Below are 23,947 nucleotides of genomic sequence, written 5' to 3'. Positions count from 1 at the left end.
AAAAAACATTCTAGGGATGCCTGGGTGGCTCAGTCAGTTAGGCCTCTGCCTTCGGCTCAGGTCAGAATCTCAGGGTCCTGGGATTGAGCCCCACATCGGGCTCCCCACTCAGAGGGGAGTCTGCTTCTCCCTCTCCTTCTAGCCCCCTCATTCTATCTCAAATAAGTAAAATTTTTAAAAAATTTAAAAAAACGCTCTAATCTCTAAGTACAAGATAAGGTTTATAAAAGAATTGTCTAAATACATGCTATAAAAATGTTCAAGTTTTTATTTGCCAGTTCAGAACCAAAGTATGTGCGACAGTCTGTAGGAGCTTCAAGGGGATTTTTAAAGTGACTTCCAGGTCACTGGATTTCAGTGTTGACAGAATTGTAGGATCAGTGGTTTTCACCATTGGACATCTCAAGGGAGTGACCATGGTTCCCCAAATTATCACTCACAGAATTTAGAAGTGACAGATGTCACTAGAAGACTGACCCCTTATCTTTCAGATCTCAATTTAAGATACCTTAACTTACATACCACACCACTCAGTTACTCCTATCATACAACGATGTTTGTTCCCGTCTAATGACTTGCTGTTGTCAAATACCTTCTTTAAAATGTAGGCTCCATGAAGGGATTTTGTCAGTTTCATTCACAGCCATATTCCCAGTGACTAGCATGGTGCTTGGCATATATTAGACACTCAATAAAAATTCCAAGTGATTAATGAATAAATGACTACATCTTATCTAACCTCATCTCTGTTTCTTCTACAAAGCATTTCTTCTTGAGAGACAAAACAAAACAAAAACGTAAGACATGGCATGTGGTTATTCAGTTACTAGGTAAATGGGGCATTTTTATCCATAAAGGGGACGATTCCGCTGTGGAGTAGGATGGATGTAGGGATCTACCCATTAGAATCTTCTTCTTTATAAGAATAGAAAACCAATGGCTTTTTTTTTTTTTTTTTTTTTTTTTTTTGGTCATGTTAGCTTCAGAAAGTTCAGCCTGCCAGTCACTGAAGACCAGCTTGCCTCTTTTCCACTGACAATCCTTCAAACATCTGAATATGGGTTGTCAAATGCTTGCTGTGTCTTCTCTTTATTTATTCTTCACATGAAGACTTTGTTGACTTAATGCTTTTTTAAAAGTCCAAATTGTGTGTGTTTGCATGCAAACACACACAATTTGGACATGTGCTGTCGGAAAAACTTGAAAATCAGTCTGAAATCCATCAAAATAATAAAATACTTAGCTGGGACTGCTAGCACCTGTTCCATCTTGTTTTGTCAATCTCATGGTTGTTCAGACAGCTCTGAGCACAAAGCGAGCTCAACAATGCCTCATTCAGCGGGAAACACTCACTTTGTCTGCCATTTGCACATTCACTGTGATCACTGACAACCTTGGAAAATGCACATTTAGGCATGGTAATCTGAGACAGCTGGATCCCTTCACAAACCTTGCAGCCGACCGAACTAGTCAATCCATCATCTCCCAAAGGTCATTTTAACAGCTCCTTTTTGCAGTAAGTTGCAGAATGTTTCAGATTTAAAAAATGACAATGGAGAAAATTAACTTAAGAGGGAATTACAGAAAGGGGAGTAGGAGCAGGGAAATGAGGGACGGATACCGTTACATGCTCTTTTTCTCGACATTCTTCAACGGAAGGGAAGGAGGCCCATGGCAGAACTCCAGACCACACTCCTGCCCACTTTTCTATACAGTCTGCCACTGAAATTTCCTTGTTGTTTGGACCCTTTGCTTTGATCCTTTTGCCTTCTGATGGATTTCAGAAGAAACTTCTGATCAACAGGTAAGATGTTTCACTAGATGGAGCAGCAGACCGAACATATAAGACTCAACCTCCACTCATGTTCTTGACGATAATTGTAAAAAGGGGAGAGGAGAAAATATCAGTATTTGAGTGGAGCACACCAAATGCCAAGTTTTATGGTCTAGAGAAGCTAACAGCAGCTGCTCATAGAGTATCCAGAGCCATCCGTCACCCCTCAGACCAGGTTCATAATCACCAAGGGCTAGAAAAGCAAACAAAGCCGCAGCTGGAGACCACTAGAGACAGCTGTGTCTCCGCATGGTTTATGTAGGGGGTGGGGGCAGGGTTGGGTTCTTACATATATTTAGGGGCAGGAATCAGGTCTGGATAATACTCCATAATTCTTGTCACTTGGCAAAACCACCCAATACATAGATGAGGATGTTATTTCAAACAGGAGCTTACTCTGAAAGTCACTTTATGGGGTGGTTATTATTAAATGGAAGTGTTTAGAGAAGAGCCTAGGATACTGAAAAGTTCCTGCTTTCAAAAAAGGAGGAGACTACTATTTCTAGCCTGCCCCCTTCACGCTGTAGGCTCAACAAGGGAACACGCCTGTTTTATTTATGAGTGTATCCTCAGCACTGCGCAAATTGTGTGGAACATAAAAGATGCTCAACAAATATTTGAGGAATGAATGAATTCTAAAGTTATCTTCATTTCACAGATAAGAAAGTGACACTTGGAGTAGCAAAATGACTACCAAAATCACACCGATTGGTTGGCGGTGCCAACATACCTGGTTAATCCGAAGTCTGAGCATTTTAAGAGTTCAAGAATTAGGATGGCAGCCCTTGAATCTAAAAATCTTATCACAGAATGAAAATTACCTACTCTTCACCAACTTCTCCAGAAGCTTCTGTCAAAGGTATTGGGCTGAGTGATCCATGCCACTTTCTCAATACTTTTGTTTTCATTTCACATAGTTTTCCATGTTTGCTTGTAAATGGAGAAGATTGCATTTCATTTTCTTGGTATCTAATGAGTCTTATCCAGCATCCAGTAAAAAATATACACATATAAAGCCAGGGTGTTACAAATGGGATATATTCACAGGTTGTAACATTTCCATAAAACATGGTGGTTCTATCCAACAATTTTTACTTTTTTTTTTTTAATATTTATTTTAGAGAGGGGGCTTGCAGAGGGAGAGAGTCTAAAGCAAACTCCCCACTAGCAGAGTTGGGTGTGGGGTTCGATCTCACAACCTGCCAAAACCAAGAGTCAGACATTTAACTGACTGTGCCACCCAGGTGCCCCCAACTACTTTCACTTTCTATGCTTGGGGAAAATTCTATTGTAGATGTCTACAGAAAATTCAAAAATTGTACCATTCCCCAGTAAAAACTCCACTTCTCTGGCCAAAGCACTGACATGTCATTTAGAAAAAAAGTTGTTTTGTTTTTTGTTTTTTTGTGGGTTTTTTTTTTTTTGCTGTAGGAATACTAAAGAGGAGGGTAATCTCCAACAACATATAAACATTTCTCTTGTTATAAAGTCATTTTCTTTGGTAGTTTCTTCCCCTCTGTTTCCTCTACTCTTTCTTCTTAAAACTTCTGTTTTTCACATTAGACTTCCTGACCTGGTTCTTGAATTTTCATTTCTCTGTTATTCTTTGGAAGTTCCTTTGTCACAGCAGCTTGTTCTTGTTTCCTGAATGCAGTATTTTCTCTTACCCCTCTGAGAATACTACAGGAGTTCATCAGAATTTTTCTTCACTGCATAGTTTCCAAGGCCCTCCAAGCTGCTTCTCCCCTCACCCCACCTCCTGCCAGTTATTTTAGGTCTCTGTCCTAAAGGCCTTCCTCACATGCTTCACCAAGAGTAAGGTACTAAAAATCTGGCTGGAAACACTGTGCTCATTGGTGAAACCTGTTGACTGACGTAACATGATGTAACATGAACCCCCAGTGTCTGGATCTTTAAGACTTCTTGGTCCGATTTCCTTAGAGAGAGTCTCTTCCACCCGAAAGGTAATCTTGGCTGCCAGCATCCTAGGAATAGAGTGTGACGGGAAGGCTGAGAGGTCTCAACATTTACCATCCACATAATGCCTCCATTCCTCAGTGAGACACATTCTTCTACCATGCCAGATATCACTGATTTTACTCTTTCCAAAAAAGTCCTCTACCTTCCTGTGTTGAGCTGAGGAGTGTTGACTGTGCACACAGGCTGAGTTATGAGAAGACTCTGTGGGTCAAATGGCTTACATGCTTTTCAAATGGGCTTTCAACTAATTCTCTTTCCTTTGGTCCCACCTTCACATCTAGTTCCAGATAACTCGTGTCACCAATTCCTGAGTCTTTTTGGTGTTCTACAGGAATTGGGGTGCTTGTCACCTTCTTTACAGCTAGCTTAGGATTTCAGCATTCTCAGTGCTGCTAGGTTGTTTGCCACTGTCCGTCTGTTTCCCCACACCCAAAATTTGGTTGCAATAGTCTCTCTTTCCCTTTTGCTTTGTCTTCATGGTAGTATTTTTTTTTTTTTAATCCCTTTATGGTTATTTTTAGTGGAGACTGAAGTGAAAGCGGAAGGTATGGCATGTTCTGTGTTCCATGCTTTAACCAAATTAGTGGCCTTTTTGAACCAAATAGAAATATTTCAAGAGGTAATTCCTTTTAAAGAGAGGAGTTGATGGCTTAATTTTTTTCATTGTGACCTTTGTCCAGAAGCTCTGAAGTAGAGCTTCCATCTAAAGATGAGGACCCTGAAGCCCAGAGACTCAGTGACTTATCCAAGGATCTACGGTTTATACCGACAGAGGTGGAATCTGAGTCTAGGTCTATCCTCCGTCAAAAGAAAAAAACCTTTCTCCACATGCAAAACATTTGTGATCTATTTAGCAAACACTTATGTGTGCTTATGTTAAAGGCTCCATCAAGCTTCAAACTCTGATCTTTATTCTCAGATGTGGCTTTAAAATTATTACAAAAATACGAAAAAACTGAGCCAAAAAGATTTCTTGAGTGCCCACTCAGGGGCAGTGGAATTGTGCTAGTGAGTGTGAGAGGTTTTGAGCGTATCAGATTTGAATGTTGATCCAAGGAACTCTGAAATGCCTATAAATTATTATAGCACAAAGTGGAAAAGGCAGATGCCACGAGGAAGACGCAGATGAAGGTCAGAAGGAGAAGGTATTATTTTTTGCTGAAGAGGTCAGAGCAGACGTCAGGAAGGATGGGTATTTAAACTGTATCTTGGGAAGATGAAAAAAAATTATATTCCACGTAGTGAACAGCATAGTACTCCATGGGTTTATTTTTAACTTGGTAAAGGTGATTCTAAAACTCATAAGAAAAACTCTAACTCTTTGTTGAAACAATAGAACTCATGAAAATCTTCAGAAGATGGTGTTACTTTGATGACAATGACCTTGTGTGGCTCTCTGAATATGTTCTTCACCTATCTGGAGACGTTTTTCTAAGCCATGGACCTCGCTTTCATCGTTTAACACATCATTCAAACCACTTCAATGAAACAGGGATCACGCCGAAGAGGGGTCTCAGAGGACTAGATGACACTCCAATTAACCAAGCACACTGAGCCAGATTGTTCTACGCCTCAGACTCAAGAGACTGGCAGGGAGAGGAGGCACACAAAGGCAGAAAGAGCGAGGACCCAAGTGAAAAGAGCAAAATGCATGTGTTAGAGATGGGCTTTCAGTCTGACTCCTGCAGAAAAACCTGTCAGAAGATTATTCACCACCGACCTGAATAAGGTTTATAATAACTCGCCAGATAGAATCACAGACCAGAACATGTACTTGTAGAGCATACTCAGTGACAATAAGAACATTACAGGACTGGCCTGGTGCCTTTTTAAATGTGCATGCATTGGTCCGGGTACTGCAAATGAAAGGCCGGAAGACAGTGTATGCGGTCTTCCTTTTCTGACCCAAGAAGGGCCAACGTGAAAAAGCCAGCTTTTGCAAACAGGTCGTGACTTAAATGATGCAAGAATATGAATGGAATAAGTGATTCGTGAAAACAACAGTGGGGCCTCTCTCCTCAAGCTATTCTGTAGGAGGAGAGATACACACAGAGCTGCCTGTGAAACCGAGAAATTGTGCCCTAAAATGTTTCAGATACTCCTCTTCCCTAAGGATTAAATAACATCATCAAACTTGGTAAACAAATCTCTTACTATGTGCCAATTTTCTTTTAAAGTTTAGCCCTGAAGTTTCAAATGGCAAGTGCCAGGGTGAAGTGTCCTAAAAATCAATGAGTTGACAGAATCATCGTGAGCTTTCTAGAGGAGTCAAATATTCTTGGAAGCAGGATTAGTCCTCCTTGTTTGTCCTAGTTTTAGTTCAGGAATTTTGTACCTTTGTTAGTGGGTCTTACTTTTTTCTTTTCTTCTTCTTCTTCTTTTTTTTTTGCATTTCCACAGTGATTTCTGTCATGAAGCTTCAAGGAAGAAGTGCGATTCTACATGGATTTTTTTCCCGTTACAAAGTGAGCCCACACAAACCCCACATACTGCGATGCCTTTATTTGGTTTCCTAATTAACCCACATAAGGAGAACTACAACACATTTAAAGAATTTAAAGATCTGAGTTGAAAACCATAAACAAAAAACATAGAAAGCAGCCAAATTCTTCTCAACTAGTAAAACTGCCATGCTCTAGTGAAGCTGAATAATCCCATTTTTTTCCCTTCTTAAGGGTAATCTCCACGTTTATGTTACTTCTGCCAACTCCAAATACGACATACAGCTGAAAAAATCCTGGAAGAGGCCCATCTTATCCCCCAGGGATGCTGAACAGAGAGGAGACGGGGCAGTTCTGACCCTGGATGAAAGATAGTCTGATATTAAAGATTCTTTGCTTAAGGCACAAATGTACCTGTCTGTGACTTTTTTAATGGCACATTTTTAGTGGCATGTAGCATCATCTTTTATGAACGAGTGTGCGAGAGGCCTTGTTATGACCCCCACAGGGACTGTGACAGCACATTAACGAGGGGAGAGCAGTACGGAGAAGGCAAGCAAAGGTGAACACCTCGCTATTTTAGGAGTTTGAAATAATGAAGGCCACTTCTGATTCCTGTATCACCAAACCTCAGGGAAGGGCTGAGAGTTTATGGGATTTGCAGGGGGCAGGGATGCTAGCAGAGGTATACGGGATGGAAAACTCTTGTTCATATTTTGTCTCTGGTTCTTGTGTAATTTCAGAAAAACTCCTTTGCTCAGTTTCCTGTATTTTCATCCCATTTGCTTCTTTACCACCAGTACCCTCAAAACACCCTGAGGAAGGTACCCACACAGATAGGTAGTGAAATGGCCCAGGGCAGACCCTGCAGCTCTGACATCAGATCTGTCCTGAAAGGTTCATAGAGATCCACCTTAGAATGTGCTGGGAGATGAGGAGGGGCTCTTCCCATTTTTCCTTCTTCCTCCCAGTGGCAAACTCTCTTCAAGACCAACCCAGCTCAACTGTCCACTCCTTTGAGAAACCCCGCCTCTCTCTGGGGCTCAGGGTCCTCTGGAAACAGCTTTACTGAAGATACTGGCACGCTGTCTGGTTTGGCTTTAGGGTGTCTCTCTTCTTTATCAAAAGCTCTGTGCGCCCCCACTCTCCAAAGCCTGGCATAAGTGCTTTAATAGTAATCAATGAATGAAGTAAAGTTTTTACTCTTCAGGGCACACACCTAGCAAGGGAGTCTTGTTTTTTTTAAAAGTAAGGATAAACAGAAGAGAAGCAATTCTTCGATGATGTTGACTATGTTTCAAAACACAATTTGTTATTCAGAATTTTAAAATGCTATTGAGATTTACTCTTCTCTCTATTCCGATTTTAAACAGGATTTGCCACCTTTACTCCAAGCAGACCTAGGTGAAAACAAAGTGCTCCTTGTGGACTAACTTCCCCACACTCTGCAGGTAATAGTCTCGTTACATCCACCCCTAGGGAAGAAGAACCTTGGCATTCTCTTATTACTGAATTACTCACATTTTTTTCATCTAGGGACTCAAAACCTCTGGGTTCCCTTCCCTATCACTTATTGTGTGTCACTTTGTGCCCTAAATGAATTTGGTATAAAGCACACTCCCGGGGCCTTACACTGTTTTCTAGTGGCTTACTGGTTCAGCACTTGCGTTCGGCCATATGCTGTCACTTGCTTGTCTGGTGGGTCATGGCTGCTAACAGACAAGGGCTGCAAACACACAGTTCCCTCTGAAAGCACTTAGTTGAACATCATGCAACAACCAACCCCTCTCGATGATCATAATCAGTCCGCACCTTACACCCTGTACCGACATTACCTCCTCCTTCTGACAGAACATGGGCTCCTCACCAACCGTCGGAAAACACAGGGAGCATTAAAACACCTAACCCTTCCTGGCCCTCACTCCCAACTGTCTGTCCTCATGTGCTCTCCTCTTCACCCCAGGAGCCAATACATTCCTTTTGGCACGCAGGTGTCCCAGACTTACTGTGACAATTTCTTACACAGCTCCCTATACCTTAACCCTCCTCAATCTTACAAATTCAACAAGACCGTTTTCTTCAGTCTTCTGGAGACTATTCAATAGTTTACCTCCAGGATAAAAGAACATGATCGACAAAACTCCAAATACACCAATGGCAAACTTCCTCTTTACACTCTGAACAGTGTCTTTTTAAATCTTTGCATCCCTAGCATTTACCGAAATACTGGCAGACATGTGCTGCAGCATGCAAATGTAAGTATGTTCTATGTACTGGGAATCTACCCATCTACTTACCACCTACCTACCTTAACTGATCTCGTTTCCATGCTTGCCCTTCTATAATCCGTGCTCCAGAGAGCACTCAATGATCTTTTGAAGATATAATTCAATCACTTCCCCTCAGAGTAAAATCCAAAGTCCTTACCATGACCTATAAGACAATATATGAACTAATCTCCGGCTGTCTCTCTGAATGTACTTTTTCCCATTTTTTTTCCCTTACTAACTCCACTATACTCATCTTGGTCTCTCTGCTTTCCTTAAATGTGCCAAACACACTCCAGCTTAGCACCTCTGTTTTTTTTGCTGTTGCCTTATGGCTCTCTCCTTTCATATCATCCAAGTTTCTGCTCAAAGGTTACTTTATCAGAAAGGATCACTCTGCTTTATTTCTTCTCCATAGGACTTGCCTCCACCTGATAGGTTATATGTTTAGTTATCCTTCTGCTTTCTATCCTTCTCATGCCCTACTTCATGGGAGTCAAGACTGGAGTGTCCTTTCATCACCATATTCCCATTGCCCATCCAACAGGCATCGCAGGAGCTCAAAATGAGTGTGGAAGGAAAGAACAGTGGATCTTTATATGTGTTCTAAATCTTAAATCTGTTAGTTCTCGTGGTCCTGCTCTGTGCCTCACGTTATGTCACGCTAGGGTCTATCATTGTCCAAGTCTCTCAGCTCTGGAGTTGATGCAGAAAGTTAAAGAAAGATAACAGACTGCTCAGAGTCATAGAATGTTAGTCTGGAAAGGGGCTTAGAGATCATTATCTTACGGAGGAAGAAATGAGGCCCAGTGAGGGACAGCAGCTTGCACAGGACACCTAGAAAACCAGCAGCAAGAAAGGGGAACCCTCCTACACTGTTGGTGGGAATGCAAGCTGGTGCAGCCACTCTGGAAAACAGCATGGAGGTTCCTCAAAAAGTTGAAAATAGAACTACCCTATGACCCAGCAATCATACTACTAGGTATTTACCCTAAAGATATAAACGTAGTGATCTGAAGGGGCATGTGCACCCGAATGTTTACAGCAGCAATGTCTACAATAGCCAAACTATGGAAAGAACCCAGATGTCCATCAGCAGATGAATGGATAAAGAAGATGTGGTGTATATATATACAATGGAATACTACGCAGCCATCAAAAGAGATGAAATCTTGCCACTTGCAATGACGTGGATGGAACTAGAGGGTATTAGGCTGAGTGAAATAAGTCAATCAGAGAAAGACAACTATCATATGATCTCCCTGATATGAGGAATTTGAGAGGCAAAGTGGGGGGTTTGGGGGGTAGGGAAGGAAAAAAATGAAACAAGATGGGATTGGGGGGATTGGGAGGGAGACAAACCATAAGAGACTCTTAATTTCAAAAAATAAACTAAGAGTTGCCTGGGAGAGGGGGGTATGGAGAGGACGGTTAGGTTATGGACATTGGGGAGGGTATGTGCTATGGTGAGTGCTGTGAAGTATGTAAGCCTGATGATTCACAGACCTGTACCCCTGGGGCTAATAATACCTTATAATGTTAATTAAAAAAGAAAAGAAAAGAAAAGAAAAGAAAAGAAAAGAAAAGAAAAAACCAGCAGCAAAGGTGAAACTGCTCTCTGTCTTTCATTCCCAATCTGGGACTCTTATCTCTACATCACATACTTCTCAAATGTTCTACATTCCATCTGGTCATTTATTAAATGCATTCAATGACAATGATTTAAATATGCAAAGGGAATTTATATAACAGCAAAGGCCCGAGCTCCACAACTCAAAAGTGCTAGTTTCTCTGGAACAAGTTACCTGACGACGCCCTTCAGGACTCTGCTGGGAAACTGTGTTCTGAGCTTCTGTCTGAAATTATTGCTAAACTCTCAGCTGATTCATACATTATTATATTTCCTCTTAGATTCTCTTCTGTGAGGAAGCAGAAGAATACGGTTTAACAAACACTGACTATTTTATTTTTGCTTATAGTGCAGGTGAATTGAGTTTAAAGATATTTCCTTATATATTCAATTGCATTCATGTATCACAAAAGTCCCAGAGAAAGTACTTAACCCCCAAAAAGGTGATAAAACCATGACTGCAACTCTACCCGTGATCTTATTTAAGGAATCCTTTCTACTTTTTAAAAAGCCCTCCTTTCTCTGAGTCAATGTATGTGAGAAACAATTCTTGAAGTACTGGTGAGTGTCAGATTCTATACTAGTATAATTCAGCCAGACGTCCTTCTAATGGAAACTATACGTTTCCTTACAGATCAAGAGTCATTGTCAAGAAACCTTAGCACAGAGTTCTAGTGGGGTTACACGTAGCACACTAAGATGAAGTCCATTCTAAGTACAGCTATATAAACAGTCAAGACACTAAAACTGTGCTGAATACATACTCTTCATCCTCGTCCAGGTCATATCATGCCCCGTTCCCCAACACATGAAATGACAATATTGGAGAAAGGTGTTTTTTTTCTTTCTAAACATATAGAACTTATACATCCAAATGAGTAGGGCCGTACTCTTTAATCACCTCTGGGAGTCATATATGCATTCTACCAAGGTCACCATTACACAGATCTTCTCTGGAATTTAGTCATAGAGGGACTCTGGGAACCTGTATTTTTAAGAAGCTCTCCAAGAAAGTTTTATACAGGTGATGTGTAAGAAACAGCACCTCAGAATAGTCTGTTCACAAGCCATTCAAGGATATCAAAAGGACTTTAGAGTTAAGTTGGTGTACACATACACGTAACACATTGGAGGGTTATTTTTTTTTTTTTCAGAATCTTCATTCTTCCTGATACTATATTATTCCTGATATACACAGAAGCAGCTATTTGCAAACGACATACCTCCATAAAAGAGATCCCCAAACTCCAGACATCGGAATGGATTCCATACTGCTCCCCTGAAATTCTTTCGGGCTGTAAGAAAACAGAAGCTGGTGAGTTGATAGAGCTACTCCAGGAGACACTAACACGTAATCACTAAGGCAGGGACCCACCAACATTTTGTGGCACCTTATGAAGCACAAAACAATTTCGTGTATGTGCATGTGTGTGCGTGTCTGTGTCGGTGTAGGTGTATTACACAGGTAACATACAGAAACAACAGAGGTAATAGGGATAGATAATCATCTCACTGAATCCTCACAAAGTCCCTGTGAAGAGAACTTTATTACCTCTATTTTACAGATAAAGAAAATGGAGGTTTGGATTGGTGAAAATGGAGGCTCAGATTGGCCAAGTCCTCAGCTGGGAAATGAGCTGAGACTTGGATCCAAGTCCAATCCCTCCAAATTCAGTGGTTTCAGCTGTGAAGTGACAAACTATACAACATAATATAATGTTATCACTTACTTGCACTTTTGAGAGATGGGTCTGGATAACTAGGGATTCTATTATTTTTAATTTTTAACTTTTCATTTGGAAATAGTTTCAAACTTACAAGAAAGCTGGAAAGCTAAAAAAAAAATCGCAATTTCCTTTGCCCAGATTCACCTATGGTTCAACATTTTATTCCATTTATCAGGGTTTCTTTTGATATAAACCAAGGAACAGTTTGAAAGGTCCATCTGGGACAACTGGTCCTCCGTGCAAGACATGTACCAATACGCGGTCTAGAAAGCCACCACAGGCACACTCTCTACTTCAACAAGAATAGTTCCATAGTGAAGTGGGTGCAGCCTGGTGTCTCCATCCCTCCAGGATCTAGCATTCAGTATTGTACTTCGCAGCAATCTTTTGAGTGAACACAGGAGCACAGGAGTAAGAGAAACCAAAGTCTCATGAAGGTGCAGTAGTCGTTGAAGGTTACAGAGCTGGACATGGGAGGCTTGGGATCATAACCCATGCCTCCTGGCCCTCAGGGCACCATTCTGTTCGTGGGTCCACCCATGGAGTTCCTGGCGGCAACCAATGGCATCAGCCTTCGGGAGCTTTCATGGGAGTCCTGAAGAGTATTTGGGGCCAGGATCAGCCTGGTCCACTGCACATGGAGGAAGGAGGTATCCACCAACCAGCAGCAGAGGATACACCAGGGGAGCGGAAGATGTGAGCCCGGTGCTCTCAGGTCATTGGCACAGTCCTACATCTCAGGGAGTTGGTGTAGCTGGGACCTAGAATTTGTGACCTACTTTCTGCCCACACCTATCAGGCTACCTCAATATACTTATTGCCTTCTCCTGGGACCACTTGCCATAAAATTACATAAAGCCCTGTCCTGGGGTAGCAGGATGGATCGTCTTATTTCCCTCTCTTTATTTATTTCTTTAATTTATAAAACCCCTTTCCCACCAAGAACAATTCTTCCCCTGGGCCAAACGCCATCTGACCACCTCTCTCAGCTGCTAAGAGACACGGTCATTCCAATTCCTCAGTACTTTTACTTTTAAGTTCAAATCCCCTACGCCATCACCTCTGAAGCTCTAGTTCATACATGAATGAACCCATTATCCAACCCCAGCTAGTTCAATACGTGCTAGGATGAAAGCAGCTGATTAGTTAGAGGAATATCACCACCACCACCACCACCATCATCATCAACAAGACTACCGTGTGCATTTACTAAAGAATTTCCATATGCTTGTCATAAGTGCTATTCATGCATGTCTCATTTCAGAATCATAAACACCCATATTAGATTGGTACTATTACTATCCCCTTCTAAGAGATAAGGAAAAGGAGGCATAGAGAGACCTAGTTTGCACCCACTATATAAAGATAGTAATAACTATCATGTAATGACCAAACACTGGACTAGATACTTTGCATCCTCTACACCTTAGGACAATCTCGCAAAGTTAGATATTACTGCCTTTACTTTATAGATGTAGAAACTGAGGCTTCATAAGATTAAGTGATTTGCTGAAGTCCAGAGCTGTGGGTCAGCAGTAGGCATATTCGTTTAGGAACACAGCCAGGATTCAAACCCAGGTATGTTTGACTGCAAAATGAGGGCTCTTTCTAGTGTGTCAAACTGCCCTCAGAACCAGAAGTCAGAAGAGCCACACACTAATCTCGATGTGGTCAGTATTTCTCAAAATACAGCCTTCAGTTCATGTTTTTAAAAAAGATTTTATTTATTTATTTGACGGAGAGTGAGAGAGTACAAGCAGGGGGAGGGGGGCAGAGGAAGAGGGAGAAGATGTGGGACTTGATCCCAGGACCCTGAGATCATGAGCTGAGCCGAAGGTAGGTGCTTAACTGACTGAGCCACCCAGGCACCCCCTTCAGTATTCATTTTAAAAAATAATTCCTCGGGATGCTTGGGTGGCTCAGTGGGTTAAGCATCTGCTTTCAGCTCAGGTCATGATCCCAGGGTCCTGGGATCGAGTCCCACATCAGGCTCCTTGCTTGATGGGGTGCCTGCTTCTCCCTCTGCCTGCCACTCCCCCTTCTTGTGCTCGCTCTCTCTCTCTCTCTGACAAAGAAATAAAATCTTAAAAAAAAAAAACTTGAAAAAATTTTAAAAATAAAAAATAATTTTTTCGGCTGATTCTTTGGTATACTCAGCCTCAGTCACTAAACATTTCCACATTCCCTGCAGAGGCAAAGACCTGTCTTCCTCCTCTCTGCTTAGTGAACATTTCTTTTACAAAGGCCCTGCTCATGGGTCACCTGTTTTTTGGTGAAATGTTCCTCTATTTTTCAGGAAGAATTAACAAATTCTTGCCTCTGTCCTTCATGAAAATGTCGTTTGTGTCTTTAATATTAATACACTGCACTGTGTTGTAACCACCCGATTACTAGCCTGTTTCTCCTAAGAGGCCAAGAAAGTGTCTTACTCATCTCATACCTAGTACCACGGCAGGCACACAGCCGGGGAGCGGTCATGGTATGCTGTCTTGAAGGGATGTTATACGTGTTTACTGCACATTTGGTTTAAAGCATGTACCAATTATTAAGTCCCCTGGAGTGTTCTACTAATATAACTTCCCCAATATTATTGCTATTCATGCCCATCAAGAACATCTAGCAAACAAGAAAATCCTAAAATCCTCCAGAATTCTTGAAAAAATAACCAGATGGCGGCTTCCTCCCTGTTCCTCCTGTCCTTACTCTCTCCTGTCCTTCATTCCCCTCGCTGACAGTTACCACTCTCTAGCACTCACGCAGAGAAGAGAACAAGCAAACAAAGGCAAGGGGAGTCCAGATACAAAAATACTTTGGCAGGATCAACTACAAGATTAAATACTTTCATAACATTTGCCCACTGAACTATCAAAACAAATGCAAACTGGAAGCTGAAAATAGAGCATGAAAAAACTGGGGTGTCTGGGTGGCTCAGTCGGTTGAGCATCCGACTCTTGGTTTTTGGCTCAGGTCATGATCTCAGGGTTGTGAGACTGAACCCTGTGTCTCGTTTCATGTTGGGTGTGGAGCCCAAGACTCTCTCTCTCCCTCTGCCCACCCTCTCCCTGCCAGCTCACGCTCGCTCTCTCTCTCTCAAATAAAAGAAATCAATCTTCAAAAAAATAAAGCATAAAGCATGAAAAAATTAAATTAAATTAAAAAAGAAAAAAATCAATGGTAACGGTCACAGGTGGCAAGTAAGAGGCTCCTTAAGGATGAGATTCTGACAACCACTCACTGGAGAAATCATCCTTGCACTAAACTCACAAAATGAGATCACTGTTGTGATGCTGTGCTCAAGCATGAATGCTCAGTGAAAGTAGGCAGCCAGCTCTCCGGGTCTACCTGAAGAACTGGTACAGCAGATCAAGACTGGGAAATGTGCCCAGGCCCCTGAAACAGACACGGCCACAAGATGAGCCCCAATTCACTCTGAATTTAGGGAGCCAGGACTTGATGGCCTGAGGCTGCACAATTCAAATCTGTTCTCGCACTTGAAGCCAAGGTGGCCTGCCCTGTCCTCTCCCATGTCAAACAAAACAAAACAAAACAAAACAGAACAAAACACAACACCAACCATCGGGTACCACACTACTGATGGAAGATCTGTGATGGACATTTTGCAGTTAAAAATGAAAAGCTGTGTTACTCTCTGACATGGCAGCTGTCACCAGTGCGGGAAGCTAAATAACAGGAAAAACAGGACTCCTGTCTCCAGCACTTACTTCTGCACTCAGGTTTAAGGTGGTGGTGGTGGTGGGGGAAATTCTGGTCTGTTCTTCCTGAGAACAGTAGGGAGTGGTGGTGGTATGAAAAGCAGAGTTTATAGAGGATCTGAAAGGGTAACACGGCACTCCTTCCTGCCACCCTCTGGGGCTTGTTATTTACCCCAGACCCATGGTTTGCTGACTCACTCCTGAATCATCTCTATGTACAACAGGATTCACTGGTCAAAAGCAGTATGCACAAAGTATGCACAAATATTTTAGGTTAGTAAGCAGTCAAAATATGTATCACAAACAAGGGAGAATTCTTTTTTTTTTTTTTTAAGTTGGCCAGATCCCCATTGGTAGTAGAACATACTGGTTAGCCTAGGGTTCCGAGGTCAGAATGCTCTAACTCTATCTTCCACACCATGAATTCTCTCTTCTGCTATGGCCAATATGCTACCAAGTAGTGAGTTTTTACATCTTGATCTAGTAGTTTTGTTTGAGATGTTCTCAATCTACTACGTCACTTTTAAAATCTGTGATGTGAAGAGTGTGTGTATCTGTTGTTCCTGCTGGTTCCTCTTCATGTTGCCTTGTTTCCTTGTGTGCCTGCTTTCTGTTGACTACTTGCCAGTTTTTGCGCTTGAAAACATTCTGGAGAGATTCTCTGAGCCGTAAGGTAGTGTGCCCACCTCAAACCAGGTTCTTAGCATGAAGCTCCTTTTCCAACTCATGCCATGAATACAAATACTCAGTAAATCTGTGTCAGAGTTGGTCTATGGCTGCAACTTTCCCCCTTTTCCTTTTCCCCTGCTTCTCTGTGTGGCTTTGAGAGGCCTTCTTTTTTGTTCCCTGGGACTGGGGGAGGAGGAGCAGCCACAGCTTTGGCTCTGGTTCGCTCATATACCGAGGGTGAGCCCTTTGGATCTCCCACATGATGGGGAGAAAATCTCCTCTGAGATCCGTAGGGATCTCCTCCTCCTCTGAGACCCTCTGCCTTAGGAGGACCCCAGACCATTCATGGCTCTCAGGAAGAAGTAGGTTTGGTGCTCCAACATTCTGCTTTCCCCTCTGTTGCAGGATTCCATCTGAAAATTGTCCTGGGAGAATTGCCGTTGTCATTATAGCTCTTCAGTGCATTTGAGATGATTTTTAAAGTAGTTTACCTAGTGTTTTTCTTTTTTCTTTTCTTTTTTTTTTTTATTTGACAGAGAGAGAGAGAGAGAGAGAGAGAGAGAGAGAGATCACAAGTAGGCAGAGAGGCAGGCAGAGAGAGAGGGGGAAGCAGGCTCCCTGCTGAGCAGAGAGCCTGATTGCGGGGCTCGATCCCAGGACCAGAGATCATGACCTGAGCTGAAAGCAGAGGCTTAACCCACTGAGCCACTCAGGCGCCCCTTACCTAGCATTTTTCAATGGAAGAGTTGGTCCAAATAGCCCAACCTGCTGTTACTAGAAACTAGAAGGTGGTGTCCTAATTAAATCTTGACTCTCACTACTTGGTCAGCTCTGAGACCCTGGGATGAATTTACTTCACCTCCGGTTTCCTTATCTATAAAATGAAGACAATAATAATACGTACATTTCATAGGGCTGTGTGAAGATTAAGTGAATCCATTTGATGTGCTTGATTTAGTACCTGTCACATGGGAATGATCGGTAAATGCCAACTTCTTTTTGATCACCACCATTGCCATGACCATCACTGCATGAACATGGCCAATGTCGCTGTATTATGTCATCTGTATAGGTTTCATTCTGGGTGAAGATAATTTCCCAGGACAAGAACAGCCCAGGTAGGGAAAATGTTCAGGAGATAAAAACAGTTGCTTTGATGCACTTCCTTTTTTAAATATTTTATTTATTTGTTTGAGAAAGAGAGAGTGCATGAGCAGGGAGAGGGGCAAAAGGAGAGAATCCCAAGCAGACTCCATGCTGAGCACAGAGCCGAATGCAGGGCTTGATCTCACGACCCTGAGATCATGACCTGGGCTGAAATCAAGAGTCAGATACTTCACTGACTGGGCTAGCCAGGTGCCTCTTGATGGACCTTCTGATCACAAAGCACAAGTATTTGGGTAAGATTTTAATTTTAAAACTTTATTCATAATAAGGTCAAACTTATATTTGATTAAAACATTATAACAGTAAACAAACCACAATGACTGAACAATGGGTTGAAGTTTAGGGACTTCTATCTCTTGTAATCCTGCTGGATGAGATCCTTTTAAAATGAAGCTGAAAATCTTTCTTGCATTGGCTTACAGTGTCTACCAGACCTGAATATCTGCCCCTAAAATGTGGTATGTCCTTGGACTTGTCATCCACTTTCTGATCATGTGGGTCAATGAGGAGGTTAGGCCAGATGACTTTCCAAGTCTCCTGTAAGTCCCACCCCTTAACATGCCCATAAGTGGTTAATTAGTATTATTTTTCATGTCTTAGGATCTTAAGAAACCTGCCCTCTTTCCTAATTATCATTTTCCTATCCCTTACACTTTAGACTATAGAAGAATGAAGTGAGATTGTACATGCAGTGCTATTTCTTTGATTTATTTTCTTTTCAATATTTGAGCAGCCTAGTCGACTGTGTTTGGGTAATGTGGGGGTCTTCTATACCTTACAGTGCAACAGAAATACTTAATGTGAAAAGTTAAATGCTCTGCTTATAATTAGTGAATAAGTCATGCTGGGAAGGCAGCTTTCAAGAACTAATTCGTTCATCTAGCCCTGTGTGTAGGACCAGATATAGAGAATGAGCAGAATAAATCTTGCCCCTCCAAAGATCATGATCTAGATCAGGAGAGATACAGATATAATCTGGACACAGGGAGAGGCACAGCAGCTAGACGTTAAGTCTCTGTAGACAGATGACTTAGGTCTGAATCCTGACTCTGCCACTTATTAGATGTATGAACTCAAGTAAGCTACTTAGCCTCTCTATCCCTGTTTTTTCACCTGTAAGATGAAAATGATATTACTTACCTGATAGGGTTGTTGTAAAGATTTAAAGTTTACATGTAAGAGTTTAAAAGAATGACTGGCACAGGGGTTAAATATTAGTTATTATAAGGGTATCATACCAGCTGATCTCTAACTGTATATTCCCACAACTTATTACTTATCCTCTGCCCTACCTCCCACCCCCAATGACATCACATTATCTTCTATTTCTAAGTCTTTGCTCCTCCCTCCATAGTGATCTTTTAGTAAGTATCCTTTTCACATACTGTTAAGTCATCCAAATCATACACTGTATGCCTTCTTACTCTCTAAATGTATGTTTGATAAACTTAAGTCTTTCTTAGGTCTCACATGATGTAGCCACATATAATGCCAAGCTTCCCATTTCACCCACATCTTCTGTGGCTTCAAATGGTTCCACTGTGACCCGGCTAATAGCATGGGAGCTGCTCAGTCAATGCTGGTTGATGGACCGCTGGTACTCAGTGTCAGATACAGCTTTCTTGGGGATAGGCCAGAGGCTGGCCAACTTTTTCTGTACATGGCCAGAGCATAAATATTTCTCCCTCTGTGGGCCATATGGTCTCTGCTGCAACTGTCACGGCGACTCCACTCAGCCACTGTATCCCCAACGCAGCCACAGCCGACACGCAAACAGAAGGGCGTGGACATGTTCCAATGAAACTTCCCTTTCTGACCTAATTTTTGTATTTTGAAATACATATTGATTCACGAGTGGAAAAAACTATATACAGGGAAGTTCTGTGTACCCTTCACCCAGTCGTCCTCAATGGTGGTTCTATAATAGGATCTTGCGGTATCTCAGGCAGGGATTAAGACCCGTAACAGAATAATGTTATTTCTACCTTCTCCCACCCCAACCTCTGATCTTACACCAGCAAGAGTCTGCTGGACTGAGCAAAGCTCACTGTTGGGCTATGACTCTGGCCTTTCTAGGTATCTTATGCTTTTTACAGCCTGAACTATAAAGCTGAGGACTAGGATTCACTCACCCAAGAAGCAAAGCAATTTTAGCTGTGCCAATCTGAGCTAACATTTCATAATTTTAGTCCTCACATATTCAATTAACAGATGGACGCATCACATTCATCCATAAACGAAAGGGGAAAAAGGTAATTTCTTTATCGTACACCTGGGAAAGACAACTGTAATCTAGATTTGTACATTCAAACATAATGCAATTTAATTATTAGGGCAATTTAAAGCTACTAAAAACATGATGGGTAGATGATAAGTTGTTTCATTTATAGTAGTTTTATTTATTTATTTTTAAATCACAGTGTTCCATAATTCTTTCAAGGACGGAAACTGTGGCATTTGGTAGGGGTTTATTAATTGTGAAAGTGGCTCGCCAATCTCGCTAACCTGGTAGAGCCAAGAGGGCGATTATGTTTTATATAAACAGACACGATGACTTTAGAGGTTAATATTTTTCCACATTACCTAGGAAAATGAGATAGAATGAAATTTCTTTAAAAACCAGGCAAGACAAAAATTAACTATTCTGATACCTCAATAAGAAAAAAAAAGGCTCATCCTGTTCTGAGAATAAGATCCAGAGTTCCATCCATATTAATATCTTTTTATCAAGATAATATATGAACCGAGAATAAGAGCCAGGTTTCCATCCATACTAATATTGCTTAACTTCATATAAAGACTATTGGAAGTAAAACAGACTGAGTAAATCCAGAATCCTCATTTAAAAAAAAAAAAAAAAAAAAAAGGCCTTAAGGTGTTAAAACAAAACTTGGCTCCAAAAATGATACTAGAAAACCTTCCTACTTGTCTCTCCCAACAACCCCTCTTGAAGTGATTGTGGAAACTAAAAAAACAAAAGCATTTGTGCCCCAAATGACTTCCCTTACTTAAAAGGTAGAAAAAAAGAGGAAAGGTTGAAGACAAGTCCACATTGGGTCTTTGAAACAGTTCTGGGCTTCTAATTTTTATATGTGGTAAATTCATGTCAGAGGAATTAATCCGACAGACACGAACCCAACACGTAAACAGAATACAGATTATTACACATTCGAGAGAGAGAATTTCCTGCCCAACCTCTACGTTCAGAGATCCGTAAGTAAGAGTTGGTCGTGTCAAAAATTTAATTTTGATCAGGTAACAAAGCGTGTTTGTATTCCTGGGAAAAAAACAACCGATCTTATCAACTGACATTTTGGGATACTTGAGGGGTTAATTAGGTAAACAATGTGGCGAAGCGGCCCATGGGCTCTAAGGGGCCATTTTTCTGTAGGATTAAACTTCAAAACTCAGCAATTTCACACTCGAACCAAATAGTTAAAGTCAACTAAAAAGATAAGTTGGCAGCTCCTGTAAAAACCTCAATGCCTTTTAGAAAGATTTAAAAATCAGATCATGACTGGATTGACTTTGTAATTTATGATCTGTTAGGATAAAGCTGTTGAATTAATTCAAGAATTCTACATTACCAAGTACATAAAGATAAAGATGTGGGTTTTAAATGTTATTTTTGCATAAGTTTACTTACCGCCATATAAGCGTTTGTTCCAACATACGTCTTGGCTATAGAATTCACCAGCTATGAGACAAAACAGTCTGTTAGAACAATATAAAGATAATGTGGAAATAAAATGGGCAATTATTCCTCATTTAACCTACAATCATCATTTCTATAAATCAACTAAAAATTATGTAAAAGGGAACAAATTTATCTACAAAGGCATTAAAAATGATTAAATCTCTCTTTTCTTTTGAATGTGATTTCCAATTTAGACAAGCACAGCATTACAGTTTATAGCAGATAACCTTAAACAATTCACTTAAGCAGGATGCTTATCGCTTTAGTACCCCAAACCCGCCTGATATAAAAAGTCAATTTGAAGTAGAATCTGAACACACTCATTTTTTAGTCAGATGGCTCAAGATGTGAATGAAGCCTGTGCTTTGCGAGAATGGAATGAACACTAAATACGCTGGAGGGATAACAGACTTTGACAGCCCATAATACAACGATGACCTTCGCTTTGGTCTTCGTGTTTGGCTGGGAGTAAAGGTGGCTGCAATTCAAATCAACATCACAGCGCACTCATGGGTCACTATCACTGGGGTTCTCAGGGGAGGCCCAAAATGGAAATTAATTAAAATTTGTGCTGCACATTGTAATGGCCCTCCACCATTGTTGCTCCCAATATTAATTTTTATTGTGGGCCAGTTGGGCTCCCCAGGCACAGCTCCCACTCTGCCCTCCCTTTTGTCTGGTCAAAACGCTTTCATATCAAAGCTGCATATCAATGAAGTTTGCTATTCGTAAGTAGTAATTACAATATCAGCAGTTTTTACTGTCATTAAACAATGAACAATCATATTCTGATGAAGGAAACGCGCTCAGAGATTAAAAATGAATAACACATTCCCAGCCGAGGAGATGCACAGTTCTGTTTGTCTGGCAGCTAGGTGATTTTTCAATCCAAAAAGTAAGACTGAAAATAAAAAGTGAATGTTGCAGAAAGGACAACAACCTGGGAGGGGGGAAAAAAAAAAAAAGAGACCTACCTGAGTGCTAACTCCAAAATCACACAGCTTGACCTGTCCTCTTGTGTTTACTAGCATATTGGAGGGTTTTACATCTAAAGAGGAATCAGAAAAGTCCAGGTAACTAATTCTGTATTTTCAGCGCGTGTTTTCAAAAAGCACATGTGCACACCATACCATATTGCAGAAATGACATCATCTGTTCAACCCGGAATTCTAATCACAAATTTAATGCAAAGCATTTTATCTGGAGGCAAAATGTAAGGTCCTAACTCCTTCACTTCCAACCATTTCTGGTTTCTATGGAAGCAAGGGTTTATTTCAACTGAAAGTCAAATAAAATCTTGGCTTCCCACAACAGTAAATGCATCCATCATCCTATCCCCAGGCTTTCAGGAAAAGTAGGTGGATAAGAAAATGTAATCTTCTTGCAAAGAATTTGCACAAAAAGGTTTAGCTTTGCTGTCGATGTGAAACTACTCCTCCCATTTAAGAAGCAGTAAGGCCAAAGGGAAGCCAACAAGGAAAAAAAAATCATTCCTATGTTGCTGGTAACAGGTCATATCTGAATGAAGCAATGACAAAAGAACGTAGTCTTGTTATCTCCTGGTTTTAGGTGACAAATGCTATTTCAGATAACACTCAGAAATTGGTCTAAAAGGCATGTGGATGTGTGTGCATATATGCACGTATCGATCTTTGTTTAATTTCTCCTTCTCTTCCCTTACATCCCTTTTGACTGCTGTTAGAGTTAACAAAAGAAGTGACATAGCTTTTGCCAAGGAAGTCAGTTGCTAAATAATGACACAAAGGGTTTCTGCGAAGCATTGTCAGTGACAGCAATGAGCCATTTCAGGAATTCAGGGAGCCCACCAAAACCATCCCAGCAGGACAAGAGCACACTACTGTCGATGGTACAGAGTAGCACCTGCTTCAACGTTTCATCTTCAATGGCAAAAGTGGTCTCGAATGGACAACTTGTTATATTTAATATACCATGTGACCTGAATTACCCCAAAATGGAGCAAGAGACTCAATTTTTTCATGTGACATTAAAAAAACATGTGAGTCAGTCCACCCTGACCCTCCACTTCACAAAAGGTAACCCCAACAAAGAATCTTGCCAATAGCAGGTACTTAATTCAAACTTCAAGTTCAAACTCAGTAACCAACAATTACTGAAGTCTACTTCCTATGTGACAGGCGATGTGCCAGGCACTTTCGCGTACACGCGCTCATTTCATGTTGCCTGACTGACGAAGAACTTTCTTTCACTGACTACTATATTCCCAGCCCCTAGAAGAGTTTCAGGGCTGTAGTATGTGCTTAATAAATATTTGTTGAACAGATGAGAGACTAAATGAATGGAAACCAGACACACAAAGTACGATTTAATGTTGATCATTCTGTTTCAGTGATCAGGGGTCGGCTATAGAACAGGTCTTGGAAGCCTGCCCTTCACACAAGACATACTCTATCCTCCCTTTAGGGGCACTCTCTGAATACAAGTTACGATGTGTAGGCTGGTGTACGTTCTTCTACCAGCTAGTCTCTCTGCCTCCAACTTTCCTCAATTTGAATTATAAATCTTATACTATGCCCATATGAAAATTACCATGTTTACTACATCATTTCTCCCCTAGTTAAGGAAGTACAATAGTCCCTGACCTCTGCCAACCTAAATGTGAACTCTGAGTTGGCCCCATATATACGTTTCATAGACAGCTGTGGTAGAGACTGTCCAGGGAACTGAAAGAAATGCTGGCTCCACATAGGCTGGTCTTATTTTCCAAATCCAATTCTCATTAGAGGCCCTCAATTTTAAGTATTTTTCTTTTGGACAACCTGCTCTTTTATATATCGACAGCT

At 41.2% G+C, this 23,947-nt stretch overlaps 1 protein-coding gene across 3 annotated transcripts in view; it reads right to left on the bottom strand.

Annotated features, from left to right (window-relative positions):
- The window catches only part of LOC111153163 (mitogen-activated protein kinase kinase 5), a 267,166-nt gene that overhangs the window by 109,711 nt on the left and 133,508 nt on the right, over positions 1-23,947 (bottom strand). For all 3 annotated transcript variants that reach the window (XM_022511975.1, XM_022511977.1, XM_022511976.1), the window contains exons 14-16: positions 22,100-22,173; positions 21,075-21,125; positions 11,376-11,447 (exon numbers count right to left, since the gene is read on the bottom strand). In XM_022511975.1, the coding sequence (XP_022367683.1) occupies positions 11,376-11,447; positions 21,075-21,125; positions 22,100-22,173 (197 nt within the window). The remainder of the gene's footprint in view (positions 1-11,375; positions 11,448-21,074; positions 21,126-22,099; positions 22,174-23,947) is intronic.

The sequence above is a fragment of the Enhydra lutris genome, unplaced genomic scaffold, assembly GCF_002288905.1.
Source record: "Enhydra lutris kenyoni isolate GAN:26980312 unplaced genomic scaffold, ASM228890v2 scaffoldscaffold31, whole genome shotgun sequence".
In the NCBI taxonomy this organism is placed as follows: domain Eukaryota; kingdom Metazoa; phylum Chordata; class Mammalia; order Carnivora; family Mustelidae; genus Enhydra; species Enhydra lutris.
The sequence above is the reverse complement of the archived record's forward strand: the minus strand, read 5'-3'. Positions and strand labels throughout refer to the sequence as shown.